This window comes from Tursiops truncatus, chromosome Y (assembly GCF_011762595.2).
Source record: "Tursiops truncatus isolate mTurTru1 chromosome Y, mTurTru1.mat.Y, whole genome shotgun sequence".
Lineage (NCBI taxonomy): Eukaryota > Metazoa > Chordata > Mammalia > Artiodactyla > Delphinidae > Tursiops > Tursiops truncatus.
Genome location: NC_133428.1, coordinates 2,404,287 through 2,422,005, shown reverse-complemented (window position 1 = coordinate 2,422,005; position 17,719 = coordinate 2,404,287). Strand labels below are relative to the sequence as shown.

Here is a 17,719-nt window from a genome sequence, read left to right as displayed (position 1 = left end):
GGTGGCCTTTAGGGCGAAACAGCAGGCTCGCCAAGGAGAGTTTGCAGGTGACCACACAGCCATAGCACATAGGGAGGGATGCAAAGAGATAAGTGTTGAACTGAGGTTTTAGAACCTACGGAAGTCACTCGCCCATGTACCTTTAGTTCAGGGTTTTCCCCCTTGGCATTATATATATTGGGGGCAGGAAGGTCGTTATGGGCTGAATCGTGTCCTCCAAAATTCAGTGCTGAAGCCCGAGCCAGACACCAGGACCTCAGAATGGGACTGTATTTGGAGATCTTTAAAGAGGGGATGAAGGTAAAATGAGGTCATTAGGGTGGGCCCTGATAGGACTGCTGTTCTTATAAGAAGAGGAGGTCAGAACACAGACACACACACAGGGACGACCACGTGAGGACACATGGAGGAGATGGCTGTCTACACGCCCAGGAGAGAGGCCTCAGGAGGAAGCAGTTCTGCAGACACCTAGATCTTGGACTTCCAGCCTCCAGGACAGGGAGGGAATAAATGTCTGTTGCTTAAGCCATCCAGCCTGTGGTACTTTATTATGGAAGACCTACCAAAATAATGCAATAATTTTCATTGGGGGGTGGGGAGAAGGGGTGTTTCTGTGCCTTGTAGTATATTTAGCAACCTCCCTTGCCTCTACCCACAAGATGCCAGTAGCAAGCACCACCTGTCTGTTTGTCTTATCTATCTATCCATTCTTCTGTCTATGCATCCATCTATCCATCCATCCATCTATCCATTCCTCTATCTGTCTGTCCATCTATCTTTATTTCTATTTGTCTGTACATACACACATGCACACATACATAGGGACTCATATGTATATGGAATCCCAGTAGCCTAATGGACCAGGAAAGCAGGGTGATAGCTCAGAGGTTCTGCCCTGTATATGCAGTCGCCTTCCCCATGTCCCTTGACTCCAAGAATTCATGACCCAATTCAAGAGCTCTCTGTCCTGGATTCAAGAAGGATTTAAAAAAATAAAAAACATATTCCTTGTAAAGCTAAAACATTTCACCGATTCATTTTGACAACATCTTCCTGACAACAGCATGCTCATCGCTACTTAGAAAATGTGTCCTTTCTCGCTTTTAAGACACAGTTAAGTGTGCTGCTAATTAACACTTTCCTTATAGACACCAGATAAGTAAGCGACAGTCACTTGCCACGGTCTCTCAGCTCCTCAAGGAGCTAGGGTCTGTCTGTCTGGTGACCAGTCTGCTGTAGCCGCCATCCATAATCTGCCTCTACCCCATCCTCGTTTTCATGTCTGTGAGGTGCGAGTCCCATCCAGCGGAGATTGGGGGTAGGTTGGGCTCGGGCCTGGTGCTGTCTGCAGCCGTCTGTGGACAGGTACCTGCAGTCTGTGCTCTTCTCCAGCCACAGGGGCTCACAAGCCTTGCCCGCACCCTCCAGCCCGAGGAGATAGGCTTCTGCATCACATTCAGGGTCAGGATGGACCCAAGGGGACACCTTTCCTGATGATGCTGGGAAATCAAAAGCTCTGGCTTCCATATGTAGCTGGCAAGGGAGTGGGGACCAGGGGATGTGGTCCCCTCCTCCCACCTGTTTCCCCCAAGCCCCAGGAACTCCAGAAGGGAGGCCTGACGTGGATGGCTGCATCTGCCTCTCGTGGCGTTTTCCTCCAGGATGCTGTTAGTATTTTGCGGGAAGGTCATTAGTCTTGACCTCCTTTGCGGTCAGAGTACCACCTGGAGGACCTGCCTTCAAGAGAGGAGCCCCGTTTAGTGCTCACAGTGGCAGACGGCAAAAGTGGTCCACAGACCCACGGCATCAGCGCCATCTGGGACCTTGCCAAAGATGCGGACCCCCAGGTGCCACCCGGCCCTCCTAAATCAGCATCTGCATTTCACCCAGGTCCCCAAGAGGTCTAGGCCACTGACCCTCCCCTCCTGGGGCATGAAGGACACTTCGTGGTGGTGTGCAGGCATGTGAGAACCTCGACGTGTGAGGATTTTATGTAGAAAACAGGAAATCAGTTAAGCCTTACTAGCATTTATTGTGTGTGTGGATCCTGGCCAGTGATCTCCATGGGGGATGGTCGTGTGTCCCTGTGGGTCCTCCAGCTGTCTAGCGAGGATAGTGTGGAAAGACATCCATGCCCCAGATCGATTTATTTGATTTCAGCATAATGCAATGTGCATATTAGCATGAAGCATATTTACAGCTTTTTAAACATTTTTATTGAAGCATAGTTGACTTACAATATTATATAAGTACAGCTTTTATTATTTAACTTTTAAACCAACCTTCAGGAAATGGACAGAGGTCTTAAAGTCCTACAAAAGGAGTAAAATGCAGGTTCAGGTTCTTAAAATGCAGGTTCAGGTTCTGGCATGAGCTTTGTAGCATTCACTGATGAGGGAAAACATGTTTGCTAACACACACAGCGTTCGCACCTAAGTCGATAGCACTGTGCAAAATCACACGTACGGACCGAGGCTGAATGGTCAACCGTGGGGGCAGTGAGGTGCATGTTTGAACCGTACGCTGTTTCAGAATTACCTCTGGCCCCCAGACCCTATGACCATGGACACCTGAAGGAGGGGCCTGAGGCTCCCCCCTACCTGCCCCTCGGGAGCGCTGCTCACCACTAGGACTCATGATGCCTCTACTGAGTTCTCTTGCCCTCCCTCTTTCCTTCCTCCTGTTGCAGGAAGGGGACCCTTCCAGGGCCTGAGAGTGAGCTCTTGTCTAACATTCAGAAATGAATCGTCCGAGGAGACACACGTGCTGACAAAGCAGGAGACTCTATTGGGAAGGGGCGCCCGGCTGGAGAGCAGGAGGGTGAGGGGACCCAGGAGAACTGCTCTGCCACGTGGCTCGCGGTCTCAGGTTTTATGGTGATGGGGTTAGTTTCCTGGTTGTCTCTGGCCAATCGTTCTGACTCAGGGTCCTTCCTGATGGTGCGCGCATCGGTCAGCCAAGGTGGATTCCCCGAGAAGGATTCCGGGAGGTTGGTAGGACCTGTGGACTCCTCTCTCTTTTTGACCTTTCCCAAATTCTTCCAGTTGGTGGTAACTTGTCAATTCCGTGTTCCTTACCAGGACCTCCTGTTCTAAGAGAACTCATTCCAGTGGCTACTCTCGGGCCCGGCCAGGGCGGGAGGTTTCGGTCCGTGGTTCCCCTGACTCTCCCTTCTCTCCTTGCTCCCTCCCTCTCTCTCTGTCTCCCACTCTTCTCCCCCTCCTGATTTTTGGGTGTGGCTGAATCCTCTGGCCTACCCCTTGCCTCCAGGACCTGTTAGGGGTGGTGGTGTCCACAGCAGACGTGCCCGGGCATCTGGGTCCCTTCCGTCTCCTTCCCAGATTCACAGGAGGGGTGTCCAGGGCCCTGCATGCCGAGTCTCTTGTCCCCGGGGCAGAGTCACTGCGCGGCCTCCCTGGCACAGGGGCTACTTCAGATAATACAGCTGGCTTATCAGAAGGGCCTTGATTCCACGTGACGTCTTAGCAAGCCTGTCTGTTCTCAGAAACACGTACTCAAGGTAGATATGGAGAGCCTCCAGGAAAGAGCGATGAGCAGTTCCGGGTTCAAAGTGGCTTTTTTGTTTCTTAACAACTGCAGTAATTGCCCCCAGCCTTCAGAGGACTGGAACACGCTCACTGCTTTAGAAACATCTCTTATTTCATCCTCTCTATGACAGAGGCAGGTGATGTAATTATCCTTATCCACGGGTCAGACAGCAGAAACAGGGAGGGTGTATCTTGCTGCCTCTCAAGGAACCCACAGGCAGCATTATCTATTTCTATATTCTTCTCTGTGTTTTTAAAGTTTCTTATACTGAGGGTAATCAAAACCACATCCCTAATAGATGACTAATGTGAAAATTAACTACATTCATGATTCTATCCATCCATCCATCCATCCATCTGTCCTGGAGACCACCAACAAAAAACTGTAAGAAAAAAGGAAAAAGAAAGGTCAAAAAAAATAAACCAGAAGAAACATTTTTGTTTTTTATTTCTACCGTTTGAATGGAAACCCATAATGGCAGCAGCAGTCGTGTCCGACTGTGACCTTATTTATCTGAGCGCCTCTTAGCCCAGCCAGGCCCAGAGAAGCAGGTTTTATCCTGTTCAGCCTGACCAAGCGAACCCCAGTTAAACAAAGAGCAGGGGGGAGTGGAAAGTGGGCTTCTGGCCACCTCCTCTCCCTCCCCAAGATGACACAACCGTGGAGGAAACAATGCATCTTGCATCATCCCTCTGAAATCCACAAGCCACATGTCACTCAAAATGCTTCGTACCTGAGGTCAAGGATACTTTTCTCATTTTTTTTTTTAACCTAGCATTTCCCAAGCACATCACACATACTCTTTAACAAGAAAGTAGTACCTGTTAACTTCCCATTAGGTTGGATCTCTGCCCCTCCACCATCATGCTTTTAAAAGTGCCAGACTACTGGTGTGCTTGGGGTCCACTGGGACCCTCCAGCTCTCTCTAAATACCAGCTGTCCTGAAGCAGTCATTGAGTAGAAACTTTGGATCTGGGCAATTCATTGTGATACCCAGAGCATTGAAATACAAGTAAATTTACGTATTAAATTGTACGGAAAGAGAATCTGAAGTACCTGTAAGAGTGAAGATTTAAGAATCATAAGAGGAATGGGACATGCATACACATTTATGTTATATATGTAAATAATCGAGTTGTCTGTGTGATTTTAAACTTGAGGAACCGTCTTTACATAAAATTTAAAGGTATTTAACTTATAAAGACACACATTCTTATATGTTATGTATTAGATGCAAATAATGTGTGTGTGTGTTTAAGAAACTTAAGAGGAAACGTCATTACATATCATTTAAACATACTTAATTTGCATACATCATATATTATAAGTAACTAGACGTGTGTGTTGCTTCAAGAAACTTGGGTGAGGGACTTCCCTGGTGGTGCAGGGGTTAAGAATCTGCCTGCTAATGCAGGGGACACAGGTTCGAGCCCTGGTCCAGGAAGATCCTACATGCCACAGAGCAGCTAAGCCTGTGCACCGCAACTACTGAGCCTGCACTCTAGAGCCCGTGAGCCACAACTACTGAAGCCCACGCACCTAGAGCCCGTGCTCCACAAGAGAAGCCACCGCAGTGAGAAGCCCATGCACCACCATGAAGAGTAGCCCCCGCTCGCCACAACTAGAGAAAGCCTGTGTGCAGCAACAAAGACCCAACGCAGCCAAAAAGAAATAAATAAAAAATTTATTAAAAAAAAAAAACTTGGGTGAAAGTTCTTTCTGTATAATGTATGGTGTATGTGTGTTACATGTAAATGAAATTGCACAGGCTTCAGAGCTGTGTAATAAGTTAAGCAGCAGAGATGGATCCAACAGTTACAGTCAATATATTTCATTCTTTTGTGGGCACTTTTCAATCGGATATGTTTGTTGGCGGCCGTCCTATGCACATATAAAGAAATAACATTCAAAAAGCTTGTTTCAGCCCCATTTCCTGTGGCCGTTTACCCTGAAAGGGCCTCAGGGGCAATCAGTTCCCATGACTCCCCCCTCCTGGTGTAATCAGAGCGTCATTTAAAGGAAGGTGATTTACTGCAGCTCAATTTTGTACTTAACGATAAAGCGATAACTTCAAGCCCCGAAAAACAGGATATCAAGGACAAGGCTGTGATTAGCCCAGCTCATGACGCACGGGCAATGCATGATAATTAAAAACCACAAATGACCAAAAACACCCACCCTGAAATGACTCAGCATTTTACGTCTTCCTCTGTTGATCGGCCACTGTCCCCCTTCTTTGTAGCCCCAGAGGAAGCGTATGTGAGTGGGATCCACACGCGCTTTGCCCCTTTTCTGCCCGAGAACCTTCCTTTTAGTCTCCACGGAGCGTCTCAGGACTAGAGGTAGGAGAGTGCTTGTGATATTCTAGCATTGCTGGGCTTTGTTGTCATTTTTCATTGAAGGATAGTTGAGGTACCATGTTGTGTTAATTTCTGCTGTACAGCAAGGGGATTCAGTTATCCATATGTATCTGTTCTTTTTCATATTCTTTTTCCATCATGGTTTATCCAGGATATGGACTGTAGTTCCTTGTGCTGTACAGTAGGACCTTGTTGTCTATCCATCCTGTACATAACAGTCAGCATTTCTGAGCTTTAGAAGGTGGCACTGGCTTGCTGGAGGACAGCTGAGCCCATCCTGAGCTGCAGAGCTGCAGAGCTGCACCTGTACATCCAGAATGCACGCACTTGATCCCGTGCAGAGACAATAGAAGATGACTGTAGATAGCAATAGGCCAGCTGCACAGTGGATCCTGAGGTCCCAGGCCCCGTCCAGGTAAAGAGATGACCCTCCCACGCACGCCATATTGCTCTGGTCCCAGTTGCCTGATTTGCACTGAGATGCCAGTTCCTCTAGTTAATGCCCTAAGGACCAAGCCTTGGTCTTTCCAGTCCATCTTGGAGAATGAGTCACTGCTTGCCACTCTTTGACTGACTGCATCATGCCCTAGTCCTAGGGCAGAATTTTGCACCAACCCTGTCTCCACTGGGCTCTCCTCTGCAGAGTCCAAAGTGAGGAGATGTGCCCAGTTTTCTCTTGAGGGTTACTTTGGTGGTCACCATGATGAGAAGGATGTCAGACATCACCTAGGTTCCACCTTGAACAGTTTCATTACTGCGCCTCTGCGAGTCTTAATAGAACAAAGCCCCTGCTTCTCCCGACCTCAGAGCACAGTGGTTTACATAGTACTATCAAGTGCAATCTTTTCACTTCCATTCTCTAAAGTTAGCTCAAAAGGAGCCTTTATTTATGTTCTAGCCAGTGTGTCCTGGTCCATTATCTTGTGAATAACCTGGCCTGGAACGCAGCAGAAGAGAGAGCCAATGCTCCAGGCTGGTTATGTACTTTTCCGAGGTTGCACGGCTAGCTTGGGACCTGACTCCAAGGCCTCTTTCCACTTACTAAGATAAATCCTTCTGGGGGATTTTTTTTTTTTTAACATCTTTATTGGAGTATAATTGCTTTACAATGGTGTGTTAGTTTCTGCTGTATAACAAAGTGAATCAGCTATATGTGTACATATATCCCCATATCTCCTCCCTCTTGCGTCTCCCTCCCACCCTCCCTATCCCACCCCTCTAGGTGGTCACAAAGCATCGAGCTGATCTCCCTGTGCTGTGTGGCTGCTTCCTACTAGTTATCTGTTTTACATTTGGTAGTGTATATATGTCCGTGCCACTCTCTCACTTCGTCCCAGCTTACCCTTCCCCCTCCCCGTGTCCTCAAGTCCATTCTCTACAAGGTCTGCGTCTTTATTCCTGTCCTGCCCCTAGGTTCTTCAGAACCTTTTTTTTTTTTTTTGATTCCATATATATGTGTTAGCATACGGGATTTGTTTTTCTCTTTCTGACTTACTTCACTCTGTATGACAGACTCTAGGTCCATCCCCCTCACTACAAATAACTCAGTTTCGTTCCTTTTTACGGCTGAGTAATGTTCCATTGTATATATGTGCCACATCTTCTTTATCCATCCATCCATTGATGGACACTTAGGTTGCTTCCGTGTCCTGGCTATTGTAAATAGAGCTGCAGTGAACATTGTGGTACATGACTCTTATTGAATTATGGTTTTTCTCAGGGTATCTGCCCAGTAGTTGGATTGCTGGGTCGTATGGTAGTTCTATTTTTAGTTTTTTAAGGAACTTCTGTACTGTTCTCCATAGTGGCTGTATCAGTTTACACTCCCACCAACAGTGCAAGAGGGTTCCCTTTTCTCCACACCCTCTTCAGCATTTATTGTTTGTAGATTTTTTGATGATGGCCATTCTGACTGGTGTGAGATGATACCTCATTGTAGTTTTGATTTGCATTTCTCTAATGATTAGTGTTGTTGAACATTCTTTCCTGTGTTTGTTGGCCAACTGTATATCTTCTTTGGAGAAATGTCTATTTAGGTCTTCTGCCCATTTTTGGATTGGGTTGTTTGTTTTTTTGATATTGAGCTGCATGAGCTGCTTGTATAATTTGGAGATGAATCCTTTGTCAGTTGCTTCATTTGCAAATATTTTCTCCCATTCTGAGGGTTGTCTTTTGGTCTTGTTTATGGTTTCCTTTGCTGTGCAAAAGCTTTTACGTTTCATTAGGTCCCATTTGTTTACTTTTGTTTTTATTTCCACTACTCTAGGAGGTGGGTCAAAAAGGATCTTGCTGTCATTTATGTCATAGAGTGTTCTGCCTATGTTTTCCTCTAAGAGTTTGATAGTGTCTGGCCTTTATTTATGTCTTTAATCCATTTTGAGTTTATTTTTGTGTATGGTGTTAGGGAGTGTTTTAATTTCATTCTTTTACATGTAGCTGTCCTGTTTTCCCAGCACCACTTACTGAAGAGGCTGTCTTTTATCCATTGTATATTCTTGACTCCTTTATCAAAAATAAGGTGACCATATGTGTGTGGGTTTATCTCTGGGCTTTCTACCCTGTTCCATTGATCTATATTTCTGTTTTTTGTGGCAGTACCATACTGTCTTGATTACTGTAGCTTTGTAGTATAGTCTGAAGTCAGGGAGTCTGATTCCTCCAGCTCCGTTTTTCTTTCTCAAGATTGCTTTGGCTATTTGGGGTTTTTTGTGTTTCCATAGAAATTGTGAAATTTTTTGTTCTAGTTCTGTGAAAAATACCAGTGGTAGTTTTGATAGGGGTTGCATTGAATCTGTAGATTGCTTTGGGTAGTAGAGTCATTTTCACAGTGTTGATTCTTCCAGTCCAAGAACATGGTATATCTCTCCATCTGTTTGTATCATGTTTAACGTCTTTCATCAGTGTCTTATAGTTTTCTGCATACAGGTCTTTTGCCTCCTTAGGTAGGTTTATTCCTAGGTATTTTATTCTTTTTGTTGCAGTGGTAAATGGGAGTGTTTCCTTAACTTCTGTTTCAGATTTTTCATCATTAGTGTATAGGAATGCAAGAGAGTTCTGTGCATTAATTTTGTATCCTGCTACTTTACCAGATTCATTGATTAGCTTTAGTAGTTTTCTGGTAGCATCTTTAGGATTCTATATATATAGCATGTCGTCTGCAAACAGTGGCAGTTTTACTTCTTTTCCGATTTGGATTTCTTTTTCTTCTCTGATTGCTGTGGCTAAAACTTCCAAAACCATGTTGAATAATAGTGATGAGAGTGGGCAACCTTGTCTTGTTCCTGATCTTAGTGGAAATGGTTTCAGTTTTTCACCATTGAGAATGATATTGGCTGTGGGTTAGTCATATGTGACCTTTATTATGTTGTTAGTTCCCTCTGTGCCTGCTTTCTGGAAAATTTTTAATCATAAATGGGTGTTGAATTTTGTCAAAAGCTTTTTCTGCATCTATTGAGATAATCATACGGTTTTTATCCTTCAGCTTGTTAATATGGTGTATCACATTGATTGATTTGCGTATATTAAAGAATCCTTGCATTCCTGGGATAAACCCCACTTGATCGTGGTGTATGATCCTTTTAATATGCTGTTGGATTCTGTTGCTAGTATTCTGTTGAGGATTTTTACATCTATGTTCATCAGTGATATTGGCCTGTAGTTTTCTTTTTCTGTGACATCTTTGTCTGGTTTTGGTTTCAGGATGATCGTGGCCTCGTAGAATGAGTTTGGGAGTGTTCCTCCCTCTGCTGTATTTTGGAAGAGTCTGAGAAGGATAGGTGTTAGCTCTTCTCTAAATGTTTGATAGAACTCGTCTGTGAAGCCATCTGGTCCTGGGCTTTTGTTTGTTGGAAGATTTTTAATCACAGTTTTAATTTCAGTGCTTGTGATTGGTCTGTTTATATTTTCTGTTTCTTCCTGGTTCAATTTCGGAAGGTTGTGCTGTTCTACGAATTTGTCTATTTCTTCCAGGTTGTCCATTTTATTGGCACATAATTGCTTGTAGTAATCTCTTATGATCCTTTGTATTTCTGCAGTGTCAGTTGTTACTTCTCCTTTTTCATTTGTAATTCTGTTGATTGGAGTCTTCTCCCTTTTTTTCTTGATGAGTCTGGCTAAGGGTTTATCAATTTTGTGTATCTTCTCAAAGAACCAGCTTTTACTTTTATTGATCCTTGCTATTGTTTCCTTCATTTCTTTTTTATTTATTTCTGATCTGATCTTTATGATTTCTTCCTTCTTCTAGCTTTGGGGTTTTTTTGTTCTTCTTTCTCTAATTGCTTTAGGTGTAAGGTTAGGTTGTTTATTTGAGATGTTTCCCAGGGGAATATTTACGGCAGCAGCGTAATGTGTCAGCTGAGGGGCGAATACATGAGGTCCTGGAGGAATCTTCAAAGTAGGCAGCGTGGAACCCCGTGGGCTCTGTGATCCAGCAGCAAGGGCATAAAAAAAGAAGAGGAGGGAGCTTGGGAAGAGGTTTCTTTGGCATTAGGCCTGTGCCCCTCCCTATGGAGGGGTGGGCTTCTTGCATAACCCCAGCCCTGTGAGGCTTCAGAAAGACCCTTTAGAGAGGGTGAGACCTCATTCTGCATCTCTGGTGCCCCAAAGGCCTGACTCCTACCTGAATTTCTAGGGAGGGGGCTGTGCTGGTAGAGGCTGGGCTTCCCAAGGCTCTCAGCGATGCACGGCTAGCTGACCTCGGTGGCCTATGGGGACCAGCAGGGAGGGAGCCTTGCCGCCACTTGGACTTCTGCTCCTGGGGGGTAGGGGGGACTCCAGCTGAGAAGGAGCCGCAGCCATGCCCTCCCCCTACCCCCCACTCCCCCAGTCTCAGGACTTGTCGATGGGGAGGAATCCAGCTGGGACAGGCCCCATGAACTGGTAGGCATGCACTTCAGAGGGAGGGTCAGCCCTTCCCGTGGCCTGAAGCCATCTCTGGACAGTACCAGCGGCAGGGGGATGATCTGCCCCTTTGACCTTATCTTTCCCTCCACATTCCTTGCTGGGAGGGACAGGAGAGCAGCCAGAGGTGCAGTGAGTGATCCATGAAGACACCAGAAGCTCTTTCCTTGTTCTCTCCCTTCCCAGACCACCAAAACCACGCGTTCACTCATGGTGACTTACCCTGGAATTAAACCTGCAGCTTTAGAGTTGCACTAGGCGTTGAGTTTGGGGCTTTAAAGCATTCAGTGACCAGCAGCGTCCCCAGACGTGCTGGAATTTTGGCCCCTGATACTGTGAACCGTCTCTCCAACGAGTAAGTTTTATAGAGACATCCCACCCCCCCCAAGACCACATGTCACCTTTTTTTTTTTTTTTTTTTTGCGATACACGGGCCTCTCACTGCTGTGGCCTCTCCCGTTGCGGAGCACAGGCTCTGGACGCGCAGGCTCAGTGGCCACGGCTCACGGGCGCAGCCGCTCCGCGGCATGTAGGATCTTCCTGGACCGGGGCACGAACCCGTGTCCCCTGCATCGGCAGGTGGACTCCCAACCACTGCACCACCAGGGAAGCCCTAGATGTCACCTTTTGATGATGTCAGTCATGCTTATTCAGGTTAAAATAGTTTTTCAGGTTTCACCGTACTATCGTCCTGGGTTTCCATGAAGAATGGGAAATATGTCAGCAGCCGCTACCTTATGTATTAATTATGTGAGTGCCTGCCAAGAGCCAGAGGGACACAATTAAAACGAAGTAAGGTTTTATTTATAGACATGGAAAACAAAGGTGGAGATTTAGTCTTTCCTTTTTTTTTAAAACTAAACAGAACGAAATAATGATGGATGGGAGGGGACAGGCGAAAAGAGAAACGCTGACGGTTATCTTTCCCGGGGTACACGTGTCCCCCAGACGTGTGGGCTGAGGCATCCGGGCTCACTTCCTCTGTGCTGCTTTCCGCCCACCAGGCTCAGGGCTGCCCGGCCGACTTCCCCACCCTTGGTGTTGGCCGGGAATGCCTTCCTCGGGGCTCTGCGTGCCGCGTGCCGGGGGAGCGAGACACGTGATAGTCAAGGATGCAGGGCTGCTGTGCTGCGGGCCGTGCACAGGGCATCCGGAACGCAACACCGGCTGTGCATGGCCTCACCCGCACCCCGGTGCCTCCCAGTGGGGGAGCATTGTCCCCAGGTGTGACGCCCACCTCCCCACTGCTTTCCAGCCCCCTCAGCTTCTCCGCCCACACGTGTGCACCTGCCACACCTGCCTGCTGTGCACAGTGGCGTGGACACTCCCGTGCACACACGAGGTGCTCTGAGTACATGTCCGCTTTTTTTCCCCCTCCCACTTCAGGGTGCCAGCAGGAAAAGAAAGATCACGGTGCAGTATTCAGAAATGATAGGCGTGTCCGTTTGATGACTGCCAAGGTGTGACCGATCATTTCAGGAAGCCCAGCTCCCCTCTGATTTATAGATGAGGCACTAGGGGCCTGAGGGAGGACCACGTGAAGAAACACAGAGCTCCGGGCTTTGAATACTCATTGGGCAGCCCGGGGAAGTTATATGGATTTATATCACAGGCTGTAAAGTCATCACCGGATAACTGGTGAAGCTCTCATAAAAAAGTTACTTAACACCTGTGTTTCTTCACAGTTCCACTTTTTTTTTTAATCTTTTTTCCATGTCACATCTTTCTTTTCTTTCCTTTTTTTTCATACTTAGGAATTTGTTTTTTTTTTTTTTTTTTTTTTGGCTGCGTTGAGTCTTCGTTGCTGCGTGCGGACTTCCTCTAGTTGCGGCGAGCGGGGATTACTTTTCCTTGCAGTGCGTGGGCTTCTCATTGCGGTGGCTTCTCTTGTTGAGGAACACTGGCTCTACACACGCGGGCCTAAGTAGTTGTGGCACATGGGCTCAGAAGTTGTAGCTCATGGGCTCAGTAGTTGTGGCTCACGGGCTGTAGAGCGCAGGCTCAGTAGTTGTGGAGCATGGGCTTAGTTGCTCCGCGGATGTGGGATCTCCCCGGACCAGGGCTTGAACCCATGTTCCCTGCATTGACAGGTGGATTCTTAACCACTGTGCCACCCGGGAAGTCCCACAGATCTTTATTTTCTGTTCTAAATATACAAGTTCAAAGTCTGGCATGAGCCACTTGAATCTGTGTCCTGAAAAATGACAACCAGATTTCCTACCTACTTGAGAGGCGTGTACGTCGATCACTGAGTGTGTCCTCAGGACCATGGCTTCCACCACTCCTTGTGGCTACACTGGCTATGTTTTCGGATGTGCTGTTTATTATTCCAGTGTTTGGCCACGTAGACCGGGTTTGGCTTCTGTATAAAGGAGCTGGGTTAAACAGGGAATGAGTCTGTGGTTCAGAAATCAGCCTGTCCATTCTGCAAATGTACGTCAATTACAGAGAAACCAGCCTCTGGGACAGTGTGTCCTTTGCAGTGCATGCCATACATAATCTACCTGTTACGAACCAGCCAAATATATTATTTTTTTCCCCCAGAGATAGATGCTAAGAAATGCATGTAACCCCCCGTTCAGCCTCACCCTCCACGTTTCCCTTGTTAATGAATGATCGGAATGAATTAAGATGTCTAGTTCTTGCTTACTTTACTTCTTATCCAGGTATCCGCAGGTTTCCTGTCCACATCCGTTTTGCCCTTTGTGCTCACCCTTGCAGATTGAGTCAGAGGGCTGCTAGAAAGCATTGCCACCCAAGATGATGTTACTAAAAATGGTGAAACTATTTTACTGGAAGATTACTCCGCGGCCTGGTTATTTGCCGTAGGGCACTCTGTGTGTTCAGTAAACCCATGGCAATACCTGACAGATTATTCCTATGAATTGGTGTCTCCAGGGTCATTCATATTTCCCAACTGAGATATTGCCCCATATTCATTTATAATGAGATTTTAATATAACAGCTGATGCCATCAGGATTCAGAACTGTAAAAGCTTTCACTGCGTGGGGAAAAAAAAAAGATATAAAGTCTCCCTCTATTTGTATTTAAAAGCGAAACAGTAAATGTCAGGCATCCCTTAAAAGGCTGGATGAAACAGACATTAAAGGTTTATGGGTAAAAATCCTAAGCCGTGTTCTGCAGACCAGTCGCCACCTCTGTTGTTTTCTTTGCTTCTTGTCTTCTGATTAAAATCCCCACTTTATTTGGATATTAACCTTGTAAAACTCTATCAGTCAGTCAGTGAACTCTTACCTAGGACCCCTGGGATCCAGGTAAAAAAAGGTGTAGCAAGGCTTCCCCGGTGGCGCAGTGGTTGGGAGCCCGCCTGCCGATGCAGGGGACACGGGTTCGTGCCCCGGTCCGGGAAGATCCCACGTGCCGCGGAGCGGCTGGGCCCGTGAGCCATGGCCGCTGAGCCTGCGCGTCCGGAGCCTGTGCGCCGCAAACGGGAGAGGCCACAGCAGCGAGAGGCCTGCGTACCGCAAAAAAAAAAAAAAAAAAAAGGTGTAGCAATGATGAAACACAATGGCAGTCTCACCTCCAAGGCTGTCCAAGATGGAAAACAAAACTCGGGAAATGCTGCAAGTGCCAGTGTCAGGGATCATTAAATGCCTATCAGGAGCATCGAGTGCTGGGCTCAGCTGGGCTCAGCTAGGGCAGCCGGCTTGACCGTCAACTATGGTAGGAAGCCTGCAGGTGAGACTGAATGGGTCCCGGGTCCAGTGTTCCTCTTTAGTGGTTCCAGGATGGGGGAGTTGTCTTGTCTACAGATAGATGGAGAGTTGGGGTGGGCAGGTCTCCTTTACGGTTAATCTGTCTACCCCAGGGTTTCTCAGCTGCAGAACTGGAAGACGCTTTGCTGTAGGGACTGACCTGTGCGTGGAGGATATTTAGGACCCACCTGCTAGATGGCAGTATCAACCCCCCTCCCAAATGTGACAACCAGACTTGTCTCCAGGTGTCGCCCCATGTCCCTTCAGCTCCAGATGACAACCACTGACCTACAGTAAGCATTTAAAACGCACGAGGCACTATTCACAATAGCCAAGACATGGAAGCAACCCAAGTGCCCATCAACAGACGGTTGGATAAAGAAGATGTGGTCCATATATACAATGGAATATTACTCAGCCATAAAAAAGAATAAAATATTGCCATTTGCAGCCACATGGATGGACCTAGAGTGTCTTACGCTTAGTGAAATAAGTCAGACAGAGAAAGACAAATACTCTATGATATCACATGTATGTGGAATCTCAAAAATAATACAAATGAATGCATATGCAAAACAGAAACAGACACAGAAAACAAACTTATGGTTACTAAAGGGGAGAGGGACATTGGAGGGACAAACGGGGGTATGGGATTAACAAATACAGACTACTCTATATAAAATAGGTAAGCAGCAAGGATTTACTGTATAGCACGGGGAATTACAGCCATTCTCTTGTAATAACCTGTAATGGAATATAATCTGCAGAAACCCGGAATCACGATGCTCTGCACCTGAAATTAACACAACATTGTAAATCAACTATACTTCATAAAACAATAGAATAAAATGCATCCGTCAGAGCTTTGCGGTGGAGCAGGGTTCCTCAGCCTGGGCACCACAGTGCTGACTTTGGGGGCCGCATCATTCTTTTTTTTTTTTTTTAAAACCTCTGCAATTATTAGTTTATTAGTATCATCCAGGACTCAGATCTTCAGTATTCCTCCTGAAATTACATAAAACAAATGCAAATGGAAAGAATCCAAGTCAAAATTATATAACAAAACAGCACTCCATCACAAAAGCGTGTAAAATTACAAGAACGCTATTTTAGAACACTGGCACTTTAAGAGAACGATAATCTCAAAAACGACAACATTGCCAAATTGTTCCCTAAACTGTTAAGCAGATAAACATATGACCCTGATGAATGAGCTTGAGTGTTGTAAAGAAAAATCAAATTCAGATAAATCAGATAATTCGTACTGAAATACAAAGTTTGTCTTCTTCCCTCATGTCTGTTTCATTTATAAAGGGGCAAACCATAATACAGGAAAATATACCTGATTTAAAATGTGGTATACGACTTTAAAAGTTGGCCCAATTAATTAAAAATACCTTTAATGGAGGATCTCAAGTTTCCTAAACAATCCATATTTAGATAAATAGGAGAAGACATTTACAGCCAGCACTTTTTCTCCAGAGCCTTTGTTGGGACTAATATCAACAACAACAAAAAACGTAATATGGCAGTCTTGTATTTTAAGCTCACGCTTTTGGGGATACATTCTCAGTCTTAAACGTGGGAACTGCAAATATAACTGCCGTTACGTGGTAATGGGAGTTAAAGGATGTAGAGTCCTCATGTAAAGATTAGAACATACTTTTCTATTAGTCCTTCAAGGACAGACTTTCAAAACGTTTGATTCTAATAATCCCGTGCTGGGAGTAGATTGGTTACTCTTCACTTTGTAAATGAACCTGGGCTACGTGACATCTGATATCCACCGATCCAGATTTGAGTTTCAGTTATGGGTGAAAACTGTCTCAATTGAGCTTTTATCACCGTCATCATGAGTATGCAGGGTGCGTACACGAAAGCTTTTTATCAGCTAACTCTACGAAAGATAAACACTGTGATAATTCGTGTGATCCAAAATGGGCAATAGCAGAAGACTAGCTTCCCCTTAGGAAGAAACTTTTCAGACCTATGAAAAGGACAACAACACTAATAAAAAAAATTGTGTTTACTTAGAAGCATTCAGAATGTCAACAAAACAGCTGCAACTTTTCTTTTTACTGCCATTACAGAGTGGTATTCAGTTAACAGAACAACAATTATTTCGTATAAGCTGCATCAGACAGCTGAAGATGAAAAAACTACCATCCCCATATATAAGTAATTTGTGCTGTGCACCAACAAGAACCTGCTTTAAATTTCCATGCCAATTTACAACCCCCATACTGTACCAGGCAAGGTTAGCAGCTATTGAAAATACCACCAGGACAGGGCTATCTAAAGATACATTCGGTAGTGTGTTAACTATACAAAAAAAGACACTGTACAGTTTAAAAAAAAATCTTACATTTCAGTTTTTTTTCTTTAAAAGGAGTGAGTTGTGTACAGGGGGGTTAAATGCTTTATAGACAAGAAAAAAAAAAAGCTGTGCTGGAACCAGCTTATTCATCATCATCGTCATCTTCCTCCTCTTCCTTCTTTTTCTTGCTTTTTTCAGCCTTGACGACTCCCTCTTTTTGCTGCATCAGGCTTCCCTTTAGCTCCGTTTGCGGCAATCTCCTTTTCGTACTTTTCCTTCAGCTTAGCAGCCGCCTCCTAAGGCTGCTTGTCATCTGCAGCAGTGTTTGTCCACATCTCTCCCAGTTTCTTTGCAACATCGCCCATGGATAGGCCAGGATGCTCTCCTTTGATTTTTGGACGATACTCAGAACAAAACAAGAAAAAGGCCGAAGGAGGCCTCTTGGGTGCATTGGGATCCTTGAACTTCTTTTTTGTTTCCCCTTTAGGAGGGATATAAGTTTTCCTTTCTCTTTCATAACGGGCCTTGTCCGCTTTTGCCATGTCTTCAAACTTTCCTTTCTCTTTAGCAGACGTGGTCTTCCACCTCTCTGAGCACTTCTTAGAAAACTCTGAGAAGCTGACGGAAGCATCTGGGTGCTTCCTCTTGTGCTTCTGCCGGCAAGTTTGCACAAACAATGCGTATGATGACATTTCGCCTCTCGGCTTCTTAGGATCTCCTTTGCCCATGCTTAATTATTTTTCCTCCGCGAGGCACAGAGACGCCCAGTGCCCGTCCGGCTCTCACTTGCCCCGGCACTGTCTCTATGGAGCTCAGTGTACTGCAATCCCGCATCACTCTTTGATGTGGGAGCGTCCTGTGCACCGCAGGGGCTTG

The 17,719-nt window shown here is 45.7% G+C and overlaps 2 protein-coding genes across 6 annotated transcripts in view; one reads left to right on the top strand and one right to left on the bottom strand.

Annotated features, from left to right (window-relative positions):
* LOC101339978 (steroid sulfatase) overlaps positions 1-17,719 on the top strand; it is a 183,833-nt gene that overhangs the window by 14,165 nt on the left and 151,949 nt on the right. The gene's annotated exons all lie outside the window — the stretch shown is intronic.
* LOC117310564 (high mobility group protein B1-like) lies at positions 16,986-17,652 on the bottom strand. Its single transcript, XM_073799712.1, is given in 2 exon segments — positions 16,986-17,057; positions 17,059-17,652. Coding segments are annotated over 2 exon segments (585 nt in total). The 5' UTR covers positions 17,572-17,652.